Genomic DNA, 19,010 nt, shown 5'->3' with positions numbered 1-19,010 from the left:
GCCATCTGAGGCCACTTAACACAGGACACTTGGGCGTTAAATAGCTGCAGAAAGCAGTGACTAAAGGCAACAGTCCAAGCTGTGGTGGGACACAGGTCATATGTGGTGGCCGTGTTCTCAGGACAGAAGGGAAGACAGATGGTATTCCCAAATGGAAAGGGCCAAGGCTAGAACTAGGAAAACAGAAAGCTTTAGCTATCTTCTGGCTTAACATAAGGATTCAGAAGAAGCAAGATACATAAGAAATATATACAGAAAAATCAACCTGAGACCATGCTTTGGAATGAAGATAGAAAAGAGTAGAAACAAATTACCTGGTCCTTGTTGCGATCACAGCCCCTGAAGATGAACTTGTGACTGTGGATTTGGGGAAGACTTTGCATGTGGGGACATGTTTTCCTGATTCCTAGCTCCCCTGGCAGGCAGAAAAAAATTTGTGAAACAACACTGGCAATACATAACAATTCTAATTAAAAATTAATACTGTGATTAACTGGAGATAAATATGTAGAGCTCTTTAGGAATGGCTTGGGTAGTCCTATGGGCTGGACTGTTTTTCCTAATATATATCTTTGTGAGACTAAACATGGGTTTATCTCTTCCTCTGTTCATCCCATCTGTAAAAACAAGTGTATCTATCTCTTCTCCCAAGACACTGAGTGAAAATAGATATAAATTATTAATTCAGACTGGTGAGGAAGGCAATACATGACACGTACAGAAAGGACCAATGGTGCTCTAACCAGGAATGACTTGGATCAGGGTTCAGTCACATTCCTCAGCTCTTTTCTTGCATCAGTTGGTCATAATCAGTGAATTAGAACAAACACATAGTTAGATCCAATCTTGTCTCCAGTTTTTTAAAAGCAGTTCACTCTAGTGTATTATGATACCAAAAGGTAAGCAATGGAAAGCAGTTTGTGCACAGTTGCAGCATGAATATAAACAGAGACAAAATTAGCAAATCAAATAGAATAAAAAAGCAACAGCAAAGAATAAACAGAAACATAAAAGAAGCCATCTGGAATCAAAGATACTCAAATGACATGGTAGGAAACTGAGGCAGACAAAAGCAGAGATTATGTTCTTAAATGAAAGTGTTAGGGATATTATTGCTTTAATTCTCTTTGAATATGGTTGTGAAACTGCAGCTGAGAAGTGTGAGCAGTAATGTCTTTTGACAGTTACTCTAGAGGCTTCCAAGTTACATGATTCTCATATCTTAAATGAAACCTTTGTCACCCATGGACATGTCTGTTTCCTTTCTGAATGTGTTCCAAGTACTGACATTATGTCAGGTACATCAAGTCTGTGCCCCAATTTGTCATTACCCTGAATAATAATGCAGAATATTTGGTTTTCTTCTTCCCCCATTGTGCAGCTATAATTCCCATTACTAGAGATGGGATCAGCCTATCCATGGAGAAAATGAAAGAGTCTATTCAATTGAAATTACATTCACTTTATTAATTCTGCGTTGTGTGCAAATGAATTGAATCTATCTATAATAGTTTAATTATGAATGGCTTTTTAAATTGTGGGTCATCAATAAACGTGCTCATTTTCCATTATGTGTCAGAGCATGTCAACAATACACACAGAAACCTTCTGTAACACCTAATGATGTTCATATTTTAGGGAAAAAAAAACACCCTGCAAAGTCACATACAGAAAGAATCATATGATGAGTCAGGTGCAGTACAGTTTTTTTGAAAGCACTGATATATGTATAAACGATTGTAAAAGTCACTAAAATCCTTCCATGATTTCACAAAATTAGCTATAGCTTCTTAGAACCCAGCAGTTTTGGAGAAGAGTCACGAAAGCTGAAAATTCTGTCTCAAAGTTCATTAAATGGGGTCTGCCTCATAAATGAGAAATATTATTTCAAAGCACAGTTAAATAATAGAAGAACCTGGAGCATTAGGAAAATGTTGGTGTGTTGTGTGTATATCTGCATAACATCAGGTGAAGATTGGTGATGCACTAGTTAATCCCTTAAAAAAAATTCCAGAGTTAGAATGTAAAAGAATGATGCAAATTTTAAAATGAAGTTTTAAGAGCAGATTATACATTTTCCCTTGAAACAAGTAAGGGGTAATTCCCTTGTAATTACACAAGGATGAATTAATTACTTTCTAACAAACTTAAATAAAAACCCAACTACAGAATGCTGCCTTGTCTTCTCTTAATTAAAAATGTGCAGGAGCATTTTCATAATATGCAGATTTCCCCCCTCTTGTGATTTATTGACATATATATACCTTTTCACTAATATGAGGAAATTGGGGTTACAAATCCTCTCTTTCACAATGCATATTGTTACTGGCTAGTCTGTATCAAGTTGTACATCAACACCACGCCTGGAGAGGACTTGGACGTGCCTAATCCCACTACAAAGGGCAGTCAACAGCTTTCTGCTAGTGCTGGGCACAGACCAGACCCAAGTGCATTATGTACTTCCCTGATGGTGAACACATGGCTTGAACATGAAATTCATTGCGCTGAGCAAGCTGTTGTTTTGACTACTGATGATTTGCCAGGTAGCTGACTGAGAGCAGGTGAGATGGGTTCCATCTGCAGAAGATACTCACCAATCTTTCTGCATACTCAGAATTTCAAAAGCACTTCCCAAACCTAGCTTGGAGCTTCTTCAGCCTTCGTCCACACATTAAGTTCTTGGCTGCATACGTAGTTTTGAAGTAAGTCTTTGTTAAGAAAATGTGATTAAAAATATGATGAACAAATACCTGTGGAATGGAAGAATTTAGTACCAGTGTAACGTGCTCATGTATTTGTTTTTTTACTGCAGAGTAGTACTTTTACATCTACAGCATATAGAGTCTCCTTGAATGAGTTTCATCCACGCAATCTCTCTTGCACTGATTGTAATTATGCATTTTTGTAATGTATTTATGTGGGAGACTATAAATATATGTTATATATTTGAATAGTGTGTTGGCAGTACTTTTAAGTATGCATCTGTTATTAGTGAAAATAATGTTAGTTTTGTGGAAGTACGCTGTGTATGCTTTTACCTATTAATACTGGCTTCTTTGGTTATCATCTGTATTATAACATAGAATTGCAAAGGAAGTAATAATAATTAGAAACTGCAGTGTTCAGAGGGTTCATTCTGGATGAAATTCATTTTTTAGGAACGGACCTGTGCGAGGGCTGCATGGGAGCCATTAGTAGGGTATGAATACAAGGCATCTGCATCACCATTAAAACTAGGAAAGGATCCAAAACCTCTCTTGTTGCCGTAAATCCAGGCATGGAATTGGGTGATGGGGTTGCATCTGCTACTTTAAAGAAGAGAGATGGTTGAATTTATAGCCCCACAGCCAGGGCAGTGGTGGAGGAAGAAGATTTCACTTCCTTTGAAGTCTGATTACCTGAATCTCATGCAGTGGAAGTGAGTTGAACATGATTAAGTTTTCCAGTAAACACGCTTTTCTGTTTGTTTTGGGCTGCTGTCTCATAGTGGGACATAGGGGCTAGCTATAGGTGTCTCCTTATTTAAATAGAATTTTTTTTACCTTTCTCAATATTTTTCTGAAAAATAAGAGGTCAGCTTTCAAGCACAGGCACAACAAATGAAGCTACAGGTGTGGAAACCAGTTTCAAATTTACAACATTTGTCAGGCTTTTTCAGCAGAAACCGATATTCATTTATCATATTCATTATGCCTCTCTATCATTCACCTAGACCCTATATAATTATGTGTTTAATGATCTTTAACCTTCACATGAACACAGCTTGCTGAAGCTTGACGATTGCTGTAAATTATCATTCACATCTGGTAGAAGAGAGAAAATATTACTTGGAAAAAATACTGTGCTTTCTGGTCTGGAGTTTCACTTCAGCTCCATGATTTAACTTTGTAAATAGATGATGATGATGTAATCCTAAATCCAAACAATGAATTGATTTTGGAAAAATGGATATTTCCGTGAGTTATTTATTATAATATTTTGATATTATATTGTAAGAACTTCAAAACCCAGAAAAGGTATTTTAATCTGTCAGTCTGAATGTTCATCTTTAAAAGTATACATATCATTTCTGTAAACACCATGTTTACAGCTTGATTTTTTATTAAAAACTAATAGTGGCAAAAATGATAGTAATTTTTTTTTAATCTTTGGGTAAAGGACTGATCTTCCACTAATCAGCCTCAGTTCCAAATTTAAGATTATAAAATGCTTCTAGCTCTTCCATTTTTTGTTTAATGTTTATCCCTTTATTTTATAGGGTTTCAAATACCAATATCTATTTGTTTCTTTTGATGCAAAGAACTTTAACTTATTAGAAGAAACAATTAATAGTAATCATAGACTTTATTTTGTTTTTACTGTTGGTATCTTACTAGCACTGTAAAGGTTTTATAGCTCCACATTAATTTATACCAGAACTGATTTATGAACGATAAATTGTGTTGAATAATATGGGTAAAATTTACACCAGAGATTATACTGACAGCTTCTCCTACTTATTATTAGCAAATAGCAAACTGGGAGATCTTTGAGCATTCTCAAGTATTTATATGGGATATCTACTTTATCCAGCCAGTGCTTTCTTAGAAATTCAGATTATAGTTTTCATTGTAAGGCTCTGTAGTTGGGTGAACTGAGATGTTCCCAATTGCTTTGCTGAGTTGTGTGTGTCCAGACAATGTTGTGATACATCACTGTAATTCAGTTATGGATATTCTGCTGAAATCTTCATATGCAATGTTAATAAAGTATAGATTTTATCCAGGGATCAAACAGGTGTTTAAACAATCTGTTTAAAACATAAACAGATTCTGGATTGATCTTGACAGGCTCTGGTACCCTAGAAATAATTTTTTGTGTTGCTGACACCTAGATTGATTATAGTTCTGCTTATAAGGACAATAACTTTAAGGCAAAAAATAAATAAAAATAAATGTATTAATGTGTCTTACTGAGCAGAGAAAACTGCAATACCAAACAACAGGGAAGTACTGTCAACTGATTTAGTATAGTTAATAAATGGCACTGATTGTTCTCAAGTAAAAGCTGATAGCAACTACAAAAAGAAAAGCTCAGTTTTTGGAAAAAGGACTCAGCTGTCACTTGATGTCTGTATGTGCGCTCATGTGGGCTGGGTAGGAAGAGTCAACTGGATTGAGTCATTCAAATTCACAGACAGTTCAAGTGCTTTTAGAAATTTGTTAAAACAATGATGTGGTGTTAGCTGGTGTGGTAATAAAGTGCTGCCCTGCAAAACACCGAGGGTGAAGTCACACCTCCTGTAGTTGGTGGGAGTTCTGCTGTTATTGCAAAGCAGAGAATACACTGGCGGCCCAAGATTTTGTATGTATAATAAACCAGATCATCTGGAAAATCAAACCTGACTGCCATTGTCCGCTGTGCTCATTGCAACAATTTGAGATTCCTTTTTTCTAAGGTGCTGTTAATGAGTTTTCTAAGCCCTTATTCCTGAACAGCTAATTTGCAGATATAACTGTATGTGAGTCATTATCTACTGAAAAACCTGCAGAGCCTGCTTGTGGTATGACATAAAAATCCACTTGTGTCTTGGCTGTAACAGGTGTTACAAGGCTTTTTTTCCACACCTGTATTAATATCCCAATACAGGTTCTTATATCAAATGACAATGCTGGCCCTAGCAACCCCTGATATCCATTGAAGAGTACAATGCATAACCAGCAACAATTTCTGTTGAACTGCCTGCTAAAAAATAAGCAAACAGGAGCAAGTCTAGTGGTAGTTGTAAGTCATGTTGCAGCTGTCCTAAACAGGTTGTACATATTTCCTTCAGACTTCTTGTGAGACAGAGGTAAATAATAATAAATGCAAGTTAGGTTTTTAATGACATGTTATTCACTTCTTATTGTTCATATTGTGTTGGACTTTATAGTAAATAGAATTTAAAGCACTATTACTGTATATTTAAATTATTATCCTGTATTTTTGAGTGTGTCAACCCTAATACATATGGTCCACCAATTGGTACACTCACCCTCACAAATTAAGAATTTGTGATGATAATCCAATATTTAATACTTGATTTTTTTGTGGGCTCAGAATCAATGAATGCCCTTTGTTTGTCTCCAGTGCTCTTCAGTTTAGGCTTTTAATTAACAAATAAAAAATCAAAGTAAAGAAGAATTCTATTTTTCCCATACTGTTTCAGATTATAATAATCTTGTGTTGTTTTTTGAAAAGCCAAATAGAATCTAATTTTTTTTTTCTAATGCAGCATTGAGGAGAATGGGAAGATGTGCGTGAGGGTGGTTTTAATATTTCTGGAAACTTGCTTTAACAAAGGTTGTTTGTTGGGTTTTTTTAGGGGAAATACTTTTAGAATAAATACCTTAGAATCCTTTAAGTTCTGCTAACAGCTGAGTTATGATATGGCTCTAAATTTCTGTGAATGCTGTCCATTACAACATTTGCATAGATGCCAGTGTTCAGCCTTTTTCAGTCACCTGAAAATAAGCTGAAAGTAATAACTAAAAAGAAAAAAATGGATTAAAATATCTATTACTGTTAATCCTTCATTCACCCTTTGATCTAATAGGTTAAGGACATTTTGTGCTTGTTCATTTTGGCTGATAATAGTTCTGAAGACATTTACATTTTAGAACAGGGATTCAATATATATATATATAACAGCTGCTTTTTAAATAGAAAGTCTAATTATGCCTATGATTACATTCACTTTTGATTAGTATGTATACAAATCCCTACTATCCTTGTGTATTCAAGCTGAGATGTGGATCACTGGTGCTAAGCTTAAAGTACAAAAGAACAGCTTGACAAAATGTATGGTTAGACCAATGCAAAAAAAAAAAAAAAATCTGGGTGTAAATTTTGTCTCTAAAGTGCTTTTTTTTCCCTGTTTAGTTGCACACAGACCTGGATCCTGGCAGCAGCAAAATCAAGTATATTCTGTCAGGAGATGGAGCTGGAACAATCTTTGTGATCAATGACAAGACTGGAGACATTCATGCAATGAAAAGGCTTGACCGTGAGGAAAAAGCTGAATACACGCTAACAGCCCAAGCGGTCGACAGGGACACAAACCAACCTCTGGAGCCTCCTTCAGAATTCATTATTAAGGTTCAAGACATCAATGACAATGCCCCAGAGTTTGTTGATGGTCCGTATCACGCTACGGTTCCAGAAATGTCTGTTGTAGGTACGTATGTGTAAACATCAACAAACTTTGATTACTCACAGTTTAAACTGTGCCAGTATGCTGTTGAGTTGTTGATGAATAATAAGATATTTATTATGTTGTTAGCATTAATTTGCATATTTACAAATCTCTCCTTGGCCAAAGCTTTCATCTGCAGCACAATAGTGGAGTCCCTTAGTAGTAAGAAAATGACTAACAGATGTATTAATGTGTCTGTCTTTGTCCAACAACACTTTAACGGGTTGAATTTATATTCCCCTTATGATGCTGTACTTAGAGTATTGTTACTGAGAAGGATTTATCAAGATTTGTTCCAACATGACACTCTAATCCTATTGATATTTTGTTGATGTTTAATTATCTGTTTGTGTATTTTCATACACAGATGTAGCACTTGCAGTATGTTGATACATACTTATTTGTTTTCCTCTAAGTGCAACTCTAATCAGCCGAAAACATTGAAATGAATGATGCTCTGTCTGGGAATTGATGGTTAGACTCTAGAGTGGACTTAACCAATTAGCCATAGGATTTGTGTGGAAGATGGAAGGGGAAAACAGAGAAACCTCTGGAAAGAGATGGTGAAGAGGGAAATTAACTGTGTGAAAACAAAGAAAACGAAAGGAGTAGGAAATAATCTTCTTAATATGTTTTACTTATATTTATTATTTTTGCCAGATTAATGTGAATCTATTTTCTCATGGATTAATAGATTAGATTTTAATCTTTTTTCATAGTTTCTCCTGTGTTCTGTGTTTGCAAGTGTATACATCTCTACTTACAGGGGTACGTAATTATGTACTCAGGTCCTCAGTCCCTACTGACACAAACATATTGAGTGCAGAAGACCCGTAGCTGTCACTAAAGCAAAAGGGAAGTAAACCCATTAAACCAAAAGAGTCAATTTCAGAGTTCAGTATAAGCAAAGACATCAAAATCTGGCCATGAAATTCAGAGTAAATTCTAATGTGGTTTTTTTTTTTACTATTAGGTTGAGCATAACATGCTTTTCAGCAATTTGTCTACATCTGTCACAGCAAGATAATTGAAAGAATGCCAAGGCGCTTTGTAAAATAAAGCAGCACCCTATCAAAAAGTTTCAAAACCACCATTCTGTCTTATATAGTTAAAAAGAAGAGGAATGTAAGGAGCCAGAACCATCCTCTCACTCACATTCAGTACAATTAGTTGTACCAGGCCATTTTCAAATGTAAGCATGGTGTGCTGACTAGAAGGTGATACCCGAGCCTTCATTTTTTTAATCAACAATTCTCCAACAGATTTTCATATCTTGGTTGTATTGAATTGCTTGTGCCAAAACTGATATGTGAATTTTCAAGCCTGCACATCAGTTTTTACTAAAACATAGGTTTAATTTGTAAGTTACTTTCAGTTACACAGCAGCATAAACATGATACGAACCTGCTTTCGGAATATATTTTTGCCAGGCTCTAGGCAATACAATGGCTAAATTAAATAAAACAAAGGGAAAAAAATAAAATAAAGGAGGAAATAGGAGAAGGATGAAAGGAAATTGAAAGCAGTTAATCCTTATATGAACGGGACTTGTTTGGTATTCTAGGAAAAAAGAAAATGAATATATATTGAGACAAGGCTGCTTTAAAAGTAATTTGTATCGGTGCATATGAGCAATATTTATAAACCTTAGTAAAGATATGGCTTCTATCCAAGGAGTATTCACAGTGCAGAAGATGAGGGGAAAAAAAAAAACAATCCAAAACATTGACAGGAAACTAGTCAGAAGATCAGATGAATAAAAATCGAGTGAATTGGTTAACATGAGGTTTAAAAGATGGTGAGAGTGCAATGAAAGCAAGAGAGGGGAAATGAAACATGAATAATTTCATTAATGAAAGATAGAGGAAGTGAAACAATTGGGAAAAGTGTTAGGGTGAAGCAGGGAGGGGGGAGGAAATGTAAAGATGGTCATGAGAGATGCATTAGAAGATAAAACTTCATCTGGGGAAACTTCACAGTAGGAGATTGTAGAAGAAATGACCAGTACCTGGACATAGATGTCAGGTTTTGGAACAGTGAAAAGCTCTGGCTTTTTGAGGATATCATTTCACTATTTTCCCTAGCATGGTGGGGGAAAGAGAAGTAATTCTTCACTGAACTGCCTCGAAATCATGTAGTTCCACATTTTTACATATCCTTAGGCTGCATGGAAGAGTTTAGTCCAAAATGAGTTTATTCTAACACCACAAATACAGATAGAAAATTGTCATAGATTATCCAAGAGGTCTACCATTTATTACCTTTATTAGTGAAATTATGCCAGTTTTGCACATTTATCCCTTATGATGCCTGAACTTTGCATATTTTTCTATGTGACATTCCTAGGGGTGCACATTTTCAGGCTATTTCTGTGAGGAAGCACAAATATACACGCTTGCACTTTTGTTGAAAAACAAAACCTAATTCTAAACTGTCACCTCAGAACTCAGAGTATGTTTGCCATTGCATTACACGGGTCACAACTGACTGTAAAATCTGTGCAGCATATGCAGTCAAGTCTGCATTGCAATCTCTGCTGGAACCAATTTTCAAGGCTAGAAAGATGAAGATCAGACTGTTACCCCTTCGCTAATGTTGCTGTTACTGTTTCCTTCTGCCTTCCTCTTTTAACCTGCAGGTAGCAATATCAAGTTGTACTAAATCTCCATAAACTATTTTAAGTTTCTTTAAGTTTTGTTAGTCCTCTTAAAATTACTTTACTTCTCTATAATGTTTATAAGAAAACTGTCTCCTTTCAGAGTTCAGGGATATTTTTTATTTTTTGCCACACTAAGAGTATTTTACTTCCATTATTCACTTACTTAATTCTCCTTAAAGAGATCTCCACCCACTGCTAATTTCAGCCTTGACATTTCTACAACACAGCCATTACTAGTCAGTGTTCTTATGCAGGATAAAAGGTTCCACTAAATCTCTTCTTTCCTGAAAATCCTTATACAAATTCTGACTGCTCTGAAACAGAAGAGGAAGTCATATGTTATATATATATATACGTGTGTGTGTGTGTGTGTGTGTACACACACACACAGAGTGTACTTATGTAATGGGGATGCTGGACAAGGTATTTTATTTTTGGACCTCTGTGGAAAGCAATGCATAAAATACAGATGAATGCATTAACCTGTCATTATTCTCTAATGTAATGTTGAGGTTTTAACCCAGTGTGATTTTCCTAATAGCTGTATTAGACACTGGTGTTACATTCCTTGCTGGAAGAGATGCGTTATATGAACGTCAGTGGTATTTTTGCATGACTGTCTAGGACATGAAAGACACATTATGGGGATGTGAAAACTGTGGTGTATGTACAAACCTTGTGTGTGTGATATGTATGAATGTGTGTGTATGCCAGTATATGAAATTATCACAAGTGCATGACCACAATCCGGCCTGTTAGATTTTTTTGTTACGTATCAGTGATATCTGGAAAGTCCTGCTTCGCTATTAAAACAAAAGAAAAGGTTTTGCATGGCTTTCCTCCCACTACCTGGTGCAAAGACAATTAGTATTACACTGTGTTATCTCCGGTAGGAATGATGCTCACTTTTCAGCTGTCTTTACAGAACGCACACCCACACACATACTGAGTGGTGTTGTATCGACACTGTGTGCAGAGTTATTTTAAAATAAATTATTTCTCTCTTTGACGAGAGGAGCACATTCCAGAAAAAGTTTTGAGAACTAAATTGAATTTTCCCTTATTTCATCCTTGTATTCCTTTCTTTTTTTTACACATTTCCTATATAATGTACTGTAGTAAACCCTGTTCCCCAACTCCAAAATGATGAATTTAGTTGTAAAAGCTAATAATGTATATGGAGAATATGCTCTTTGCTGAAACTTAGTGCTTTAATTGTTTAATTCTGATATTAATTTGCTTGAGGGATTAAAGATCAAAAAATGAAATCTGTACAATAATTTTATTGTGACAGTATTGCATGTCACAAATAGGAAATAATTTCATTTGTCTGTACATCTTGCTTAATCACTTTTAGATGTACAGGGATGCACTGGTAATGAAACCCAGTTGAAACCTTTTAAAAAGAGATTCACCTAAGCTTCTGGGTGGAAGAACCCCATGACTTCCCCCCTGCCCCCATTTGTCTGAGATGTGTATATATGCCTGCAATGAAGGTAGCTTATTATGTAAATGAATGAGTTATCTTAGAAGATCCATAAGGGTAATTGTAGCTGGATCTGTAGCTTATTTAAAGAAAAGAAAAAAACAGAGAGAAAAAAAAAGAAAAAAGTTTTTGGTTTTTTTTTTTTTAAAAAAGAGAGACACTACACCCAAGTATGTTCTATTTCTGTGTTGCCTTCTTAGCTGTGCACAGATGTATGACTTCCCTGAAAGCGTGCTGCAGAGGTGATGATGGAAACAAAAGCGGATACTTTTTCCCAACAGTATAGCAGGATCTTTTTTTCAGGGGTGGGATGAGGCGTGAAATTTCTTGATTTTCTTCTTAGTGAAGGCAAGAGTGTTTAGACAGCTAGTGTCATGTTGAAAGACAGAAGATGACAGAAGTAGAGTGACAAACGTGTTGGTGAAATAAAAAAGGACACAGATGGAAAAAGAACAAAAGCCATAAGGGAAGAGAATTATTTCATAGTTTGCCTGAATTAAGGTAAACAGACAAACTTTAATAACCTCCAAATATTAAGTCCCCTCACAGTCATAAAAAAAAACCATCTTGAAATACATGCAGTGGAATCCAGTCTGCCATTACTCTAGAAATGCTTTTGCCTTTAACACTAGAAAAAATTAACAGTGTGAGAAAGATTAGAATATTTTTGTCCCTAAATGTTTCCATGAAAACTATTTAGTGGGGGAAAAGGTCTTTATTGGAAAAGGCTTAGGGTTTCATGCAAGTCAGAATATCAGTTTCCAATTTTGGCACAAGCACATCTACTTAGCAATGTTTTCCTTTGGATCGAAGTTTACCCTTGGTTACACTACTGTAAATAAGAAATAATTCAATCTTTTTTTTTATTTTTTCTTCAAAAGCAAACTGGAATTATTTAGTGTATCTATTTATAGTAGAAGCGCACTGTATAAGGTCTAGCTTTTCTTTCCAGTTCTCCTAAAGATATTACTCCTCTTCCAGTTACAAATTGTTTGGAAAAGAACAAAATCTGTTGAATACGAAATCGACATGCAACACCTGATATGAATAGTGATAAAATAACTAGATAAATTAGAAAGATGCAAGAAAAACCCCACCTGAAATGTTATCAAGATCAACCACACTGTCTTACTGGTTTGTTGGGGTTTTTTTTCCCCTCTGTATTCATTGATTTTTTTAAGGCACTGAGCATGACTGTTAAATCAATGATAGTTTGTCACAAAATTGTAGAGTAAAAGGACTATATTACTGGGGTCAGCTACAAATTAGCCCAAAGGGTAAATGCAAAGGGAGTGCAAAAGCTAAGGAAAAAAACCAGCAGATGTTTTAAAATATGGCAACAGCTGTTAGAAAATGTATATCTTCATGTTTTCTTGTTCCTTTACTTAGTCATCTTGTGCATAATCAAATTCACTAGCTGTGGTACTGAAGAACATTTTACATGAAAGATATATTTAGTGAGCGTACATGTCTTTAAAATCTTCTGTACATTCTGTGTGGCTGAGACAGGGTTCCAAAAGCAGAGTCATAAGTAACCTTCAGTAATTGGTTAGGATATTGATTAGGAAAACCAAGACAGTATTCTCCCTAATTTTACTTGTTATTGAGCCTTGAATAAACATTTCTGAGTATGTTGGTGGGTTTTTTTGTTGGGGTTTTTTGTTTGTTTTTTGTTTTTTGGGATTTTTTTGTACTTTCCATTTCTCACGAGGTCTGTTTGAAAATGTCATTATCTTTTTACATTGTTCGTAAATGACCATGATGAGTTCAAGGACCACAGATGAAGTTACAATATTGCTTTTTAGGGGTTTATAGTCTGACCCTTTAGTTGCACTGACCTATATTGTCCTGAATGTATTAAATTAGTTCATTGACTTTACACAAAATTGCTAAAATCACTGGGATTGCTCAAAATACTTCGTACTAGTGGCAACAAGTATGTGAACATTCAAGTTCTGAAGATACTACCTGGTTCTTAGAAATAAGCTCTAAACTACCCGTGCAAAGTGTGGAGCTGTTAATGTGCAGTGGTTTCTTAGACAAAAACTGCCTTTTTTCCCTCTCCATTAACTGGCAGCAATTTGTTACAATTTTTCCATTTTTTGCACACATTCATTCCCTTTGCACAAAGGAAAGTTTTGCAAATGACGCATAGTGAAGTGACATCAGGAAAAAGCTAATTTGGACCAGAGTTGAAGTCCTAGCTCCTTTACATCTTCCTGTGATGTTCCTGTTTCACAGGATGAGGACGAACAGACAGACATAGACACATGTTGACCATATGAGGGCAGAGCAAAGAAAATTTTGGCATTTAGGTGCTTGCTTCTCTAGTCCTAAGCAATCTACAAGAATCTGTCCTACTGTTATTTTTCCAGGTGATTCTTTTCTCATAGTCACAGCTATATATTGTTCTTGTTGCAGATATTCTGCTTCTGAAGTTCTTTATGGTTCTTTTCATTTATACACTTCACACAGTCATAGTTCTGTTCGGTGAATATATGCAAATAAGTCTTTGACTCAGGTTTCTGCTACATGCTCTTTTGGTTGCCACTTTAAATCTACTCTTAACAAGCATTTCTCACAGTTTTTCCAAATTTCACATTTTATAGAAAAGAATGTTCAAAACTGTGGTAGTTTTGTTTTGTTGGCTTTGAAAGCATGCATTTTGTTTCTCCAAACAACTATGCTTGTGACATAAGCCCATTTGCTGGCCAGTGGATGATTTCCTAAGTGGCAAACAGATGAGAGAGAGCCGACTAGTACAGATTTCTGCCAGACTTAGGCTCTGTGAAATACCACAGGATTGGACTGGAATGTATTCTCTCTTTTTTTTTTAGTTATAGGAAACATAGACAAATTCTAACCATGAGTTAGAAAGTTCTAGGTCAAAAAATTAAATTGTGTGGTATTTTTTTTCATAGCAACTTTGATTACTATAACTTACATCACTCTGCTAACACAAAAGATTTAGCTTTAGAATGCTGGAGACCAATAGTCCTCAAACTCTGTTAATTGAGATAGCCTGTGTTAGGCGTCTCTTTGACTGACACACTTGACATTTGGGAAAATGAGATTCAGACGCAATTCAGAACCCATTATTTTATTTTATTTTTTTTCCTGGCATTGGTCATTCCCCACCCTGCCCTGAGTTGGTTCCCCTGTCTTTGTATGCTGCTGAATCTGCAGCACTTGAGGTTTCTTTGTGAATACAGAGCAGCAATTGCCTGTGGAGCTGATGTCAATACAGCTTTCTCATGAATCAGCCAGGAGAGGACTGCTGGCCAGCTGATTCAACTGTACCCGCTCCCTGGGGCCCTCATGGTCTGTGCTGCCATATGCTTGCTCCGCAGTGGCCTAAGGGGGCAATATTTCAAAGTCTGCTTTTGTAACCTGGATTACAGTTACTGGCACTGTAGGCTTCGCTCTACCAAATAAAGCAAGCAGGGCATCAAAGCTGCAAGATTATACCAGCCGTTTTCTGTTTTCATGATAGAAAGGTATAAATGAAAGGATTTCTGCAGTAAACAGCCAGGGCTATTTTATTATTTATTTATACTTGTATACAGTACACCTGAGCATAACCTGAAACTTCCATCGAAATCAACAAGCCTTACCGTACTACCCCCCCGCCTCCCCCTTGGTAACGTAGTGTACAGTGATCATCCAATTTCACTGTCTTTGCCTGGGGACCTCGCAGAATGAATGCTGATGAAATAGTCAATTGATTAGAGACAAGCAGTCTTTCAAAAAGTCCTGAACAAAAGAATAGTTATTTCCCACATCTCTTGCAAATATCAATTAATATTCTATAGTGTGGGTGATACCTAAAGGGAGAATAATAATAAAACAATTAAAAAAATGAAAAGAAAACATTATTCTTTAAGCCAAACATAAAATATATTTTACCCTTCTACTGTTGCCTGTGATGTTACATACTTTATTCTAATCCTAACAAACAGCCACCCAGGGGAATTTATAAAGGAGTATCTGCGGGCTCTCTAATGGCAGCATCTTATAAGTTGTACCAAGAAAGGCTGCTAACCTTAAAACTGAAAAGGCAGTGTCCTTTCTTATTAAAGTCACACAGGCTAAATCCAAGCAGTAGGTGAAATCAGCAAGGATAATTGCCAAAGAGTTATCTATATCACTAGATTGAATATACATTTCTGATGTTAAACATTTTTATTTCCAAAAGTTCATGTTATAAAGGCAGCATCAGAGTTCTAAAATGATTAATCTGTGCACAAATTTTGTAAAATACACAGTTTATTAGACTTCACAACCATGCTTCCTACAGTCCTCATTATACAGCTGTAAAATGCTGAAGGCTGCCAGCTTGCTCCGTTGTCTGTGGGCTGTACAGAAGGCTTTCTTCTCCTATGCATAGCAAGCACCTTTCATACTTCTGCAGTTACACATTTGCATATAATATATTTTTCCCTTTTCCCTCACATGATGAAAAGTCCTTAAAATGACACATGAGCAATCTAAAAGCATCATTGTGTTATATGTGGTAGGATATTCAGTTGCTCAGAGATTTTGACTCATACACATACTGCATGCTAACATTTTTTCAAGGTTTCATTAACTTTCTAAACTACTCTAAAAATTGCATTAAGTAATATGTAACATTTGGAAGAAATAACTCGGATTTTTGTTCTGCTTATGGAGCTAAACCTGACTCAGTATATCAGAGGTACATGAAAAAAGTATTTTCCTGCTGGAAACAGGAAAGAGTTTCTTGCATTTTTTTTGGCACAGTACTTCATAATTTATTGTAGTGGTTATTTCCTACTGTTGACCAAGCTGCTCCTGTTGGGTTCTTTCAGATCCCTTTATTAAGCCAGATTTTTCAGGTGTTAAAACTTTTGGGTTAGACTATCAATTGTATGGGGCACCATCTGCCATTTGCTGTAGGTCTGTAGAGTACTGGGTTCTCAAATTCTGTGTGTTTCAGTGACATCAACAGCGCAACTATATATATAAAACCAACTAGCAAAACAAACCAGTAATGCTTTGTTACTCTGCTTTTTAAGATCAGCTTTAAAAAACTGAATATGAAATGATTTGCAGTTTATTGCAGAAATTATATGTATTTGTCTAAATGAGTGTGTAAGTGCACATAGGTCTTTATATATATATATATTTGGAAAATAATGTAAACAGAAACAAAAGTCTTGCAATACTTGTGCTTTTCCTATATGTTGATGTGCCAGCTTACATGCCTGAAGTTCCTGGAGGGTTAGTATTATAGATTGGTATGGCCTAATTTGAGTACATACGCATAAGACAGTAGTCATATGTTAAAACTTAGACATTTGCATTAGCTGGCTAATTTAATTTGGATTCCTCGCTGGTCGACCAAGAAAGCAGGTTCCCATGAAAGGACAATTCTGTTTTCCTCCCTTATACAGAGCAGAAAGCTAGTGCAGCTACGTATCTAATTTAGCCAGTTGAGACCAAAACTGAGTGGTATGAATAACCCTCTTTTCCTTCTTCCTTACCTTAATCATCATAAACAAGATCATGACAGCATCACAGTATTTCACTACTTAGAGTCAAACAAATTACAGCTGGGAAAGACAAATTACCCTATTAGTTAATCTTCCTGTCTTTCTAGGGTTTTCCCTTAGAATACATTATCTAGCATCCTGTGCAATAGAGTGAACTCTTCAGTGAGGAGGATTCTGTTATTTCCCTTGGGGAGCTATTCCTCCTTGTACAATTTCTCATTGTAAGGAAGCTTTTGCTGTTGTTTTTGTCTTTGCAGAAGATTAAATGAAGTCTCCTATCTATGTATTTATATGGTTCTCATCACCCACGTATCAGTATTACACCTGTAAAGTACACACATTTTCTTTCTCATTTTTCCCTCTAGGAGTGGCTGTATACAGAACTCTAGTATAAATACAGTAGAATACATTCTGGCCTTCCTGTGTCTCTAGCATGCCAAGCGTAAGCTGCCTATAGTTTCCTTTAGTGGATCCTTCTGGCCCATATCTCCACCCCTTACCGCTGCTTAGGATGTCATCTTTCACCTCCATTAATTTTTCATCACTGAAAGACATCTGCTTACAAAGCAAATACTTACCTATTTTTCACATGCTTTCCTTTAAGTGTGGGAAGATCTGAAAAACCTACACAAGACTACTGTCATCTGTTCTCAAAGCAGTCCTTAAAACTCTTCCGTGATGCCTATGTGCTGTAGGTGCTGTGGGGAAGGTGTGCTAACCTGACAGCAGGTAGGTCAGGCCACAGCACCACTGCCTGCTGACAGCATGGCTTCCCAGGGCGATTTACATCCTCTTGTCATCTCCCTGTCTCTCTTCAGTTGTCTGCCTGCATTTGTCTGCCCTGGTTCTTGCCTCTTGGAGTCTTTGGGGAGAGGACTTTCTTGACTTATGAGACCTGATCCACATATTTTGTTTTCAGAACTTTGGCAATAATGTAGCTGTTAATAATAACAAAAATATAGTCAAGTACTAGTGTAGAAGTTAGGAGTGAAATTATGTATGATCTGCAAAGAACGCTAAACTACTCGTATAACATACCCACATATATGCATCTGCATAGACACCAAGCTATGCAATTTAAAATGCCAATGATAATATTTTATGTGTGCATTTTACACATATTAGGAAGTCCTGAAGTGCATTACACAGATTTCTATTCCATATAAGATTTGTTTATTTGGTTAGTGAAATCTCTAATTCATAGATTTTTGGTTTAGAAATAGTCTCGTGTAGAATAATCTGAGATGATAAGGCTTAAAACTATGTTTTTGTATTTTAAAAATCAGCAACAATGAAAAACAAATAAGAATAAGTTTCTTAAGCTTTGAGGCAGTAATAATTTACATGTCAAGAAGTTATACAGGTTTTTATGAGATTATTGCAGTTTTATTCAATAAAAAATTGTTACCATGACAACAACTGTCATGCTACCTGTGAGATTATAGCAAAGAAGGACAGTGAAGAAAAGGCTTCATTTTGGAAAGAATGCTTATCTGACCTGCTGAATGCAAACAATGCTTTGCTGTGACCGCTACTGACTGCAGGGCTACTATCAGCCAAACTCAAAATCTAGCTGGAGATGTGAAGCACAGTGATTCTTTTAGAAAAACAAAACAGTTTGTAAATAATGGTAGATCTTTTTCATGCATATATACTCTTAATGCCCTGTCAGACTTGTTATCAGATCTTCTGAATGGAATGGAGATTTCAGCCTGTCAGGGTTTGGGAAGAGGAGGAAAGAGTGAGTGAGACCAAAAAGGGCATCAGAAAAGGAAAAAAAATGCTGAAGTCCCTGGGCAAATGAGAAAACATGGTCCCACTATATTGCATTATGGTCACATTTTTTTATTTTTACCAGCCATTACAATCTTTCAACAAAATGGTTGCTTCATTGAATATGGATTCATGTAAATTTCTGGCAACAGCTATGCGTTACCTCCTCTAGAACATACAAGTTTGGGGGGTTTATTGTTGAATTTTTGGTTGTTTTTTTCTTTCTTTTTTCCCAGAACACACATTTCACTGCCACACCAAAAAATTTGCTTCCCGACTCCCTGTGGCAGCATATGCATTTTTCTTTCTGACTAATGTGCAGAATTTGTACCCTGACTTGCACATAAAAACACAGCCAAAACAACA

General features: G+C 36.0%; 1 protein-coding gene across 3 annotated transcripts in view; it reads left to right on the top strand.

Annotated features, from left to right (window-relative positions):
- The window catches only part of CDH8 (cadherin 8), a 214,081-nt gene that overhangs the window by 109,282 nt on the left and 85,789 nt on the right, over positions 1-19,010 (top strand). For all 3 annotated transcript variants that reach the window (XM_056361148.1, XM_056361147.1, XM_056361149.1), the window contains exon 3: positions 6,901-7,195. In XM_056361148.1, coding sequence (XP_056217123.1) covers positions 6,901-7,195 — 295 coding nt within the window. The remainder of the gene's footprint in view (positions 1-6,900; positions 7,196-19,010) is intronic.

Source organism: Falco biarmicus, chromosome 15 (genome assembly GCF_023638135.1).
Source record: "Falco biarmicus isolate bFalBia1 chromosome 15, bFalBia1.pri, whole genome shotgun sequence".
Taxonomy (NCBI): Eukaryota; Metazoa; Chordata; class Aves; order Falconiformes; family Falconidae; genus Falco; species Falco biarmicus.
The sequence above is the reverse complement of the archived record's forward strand: the minus strand, read 5'-3'. Positions and strand labels throughout refer to the sequence as shown.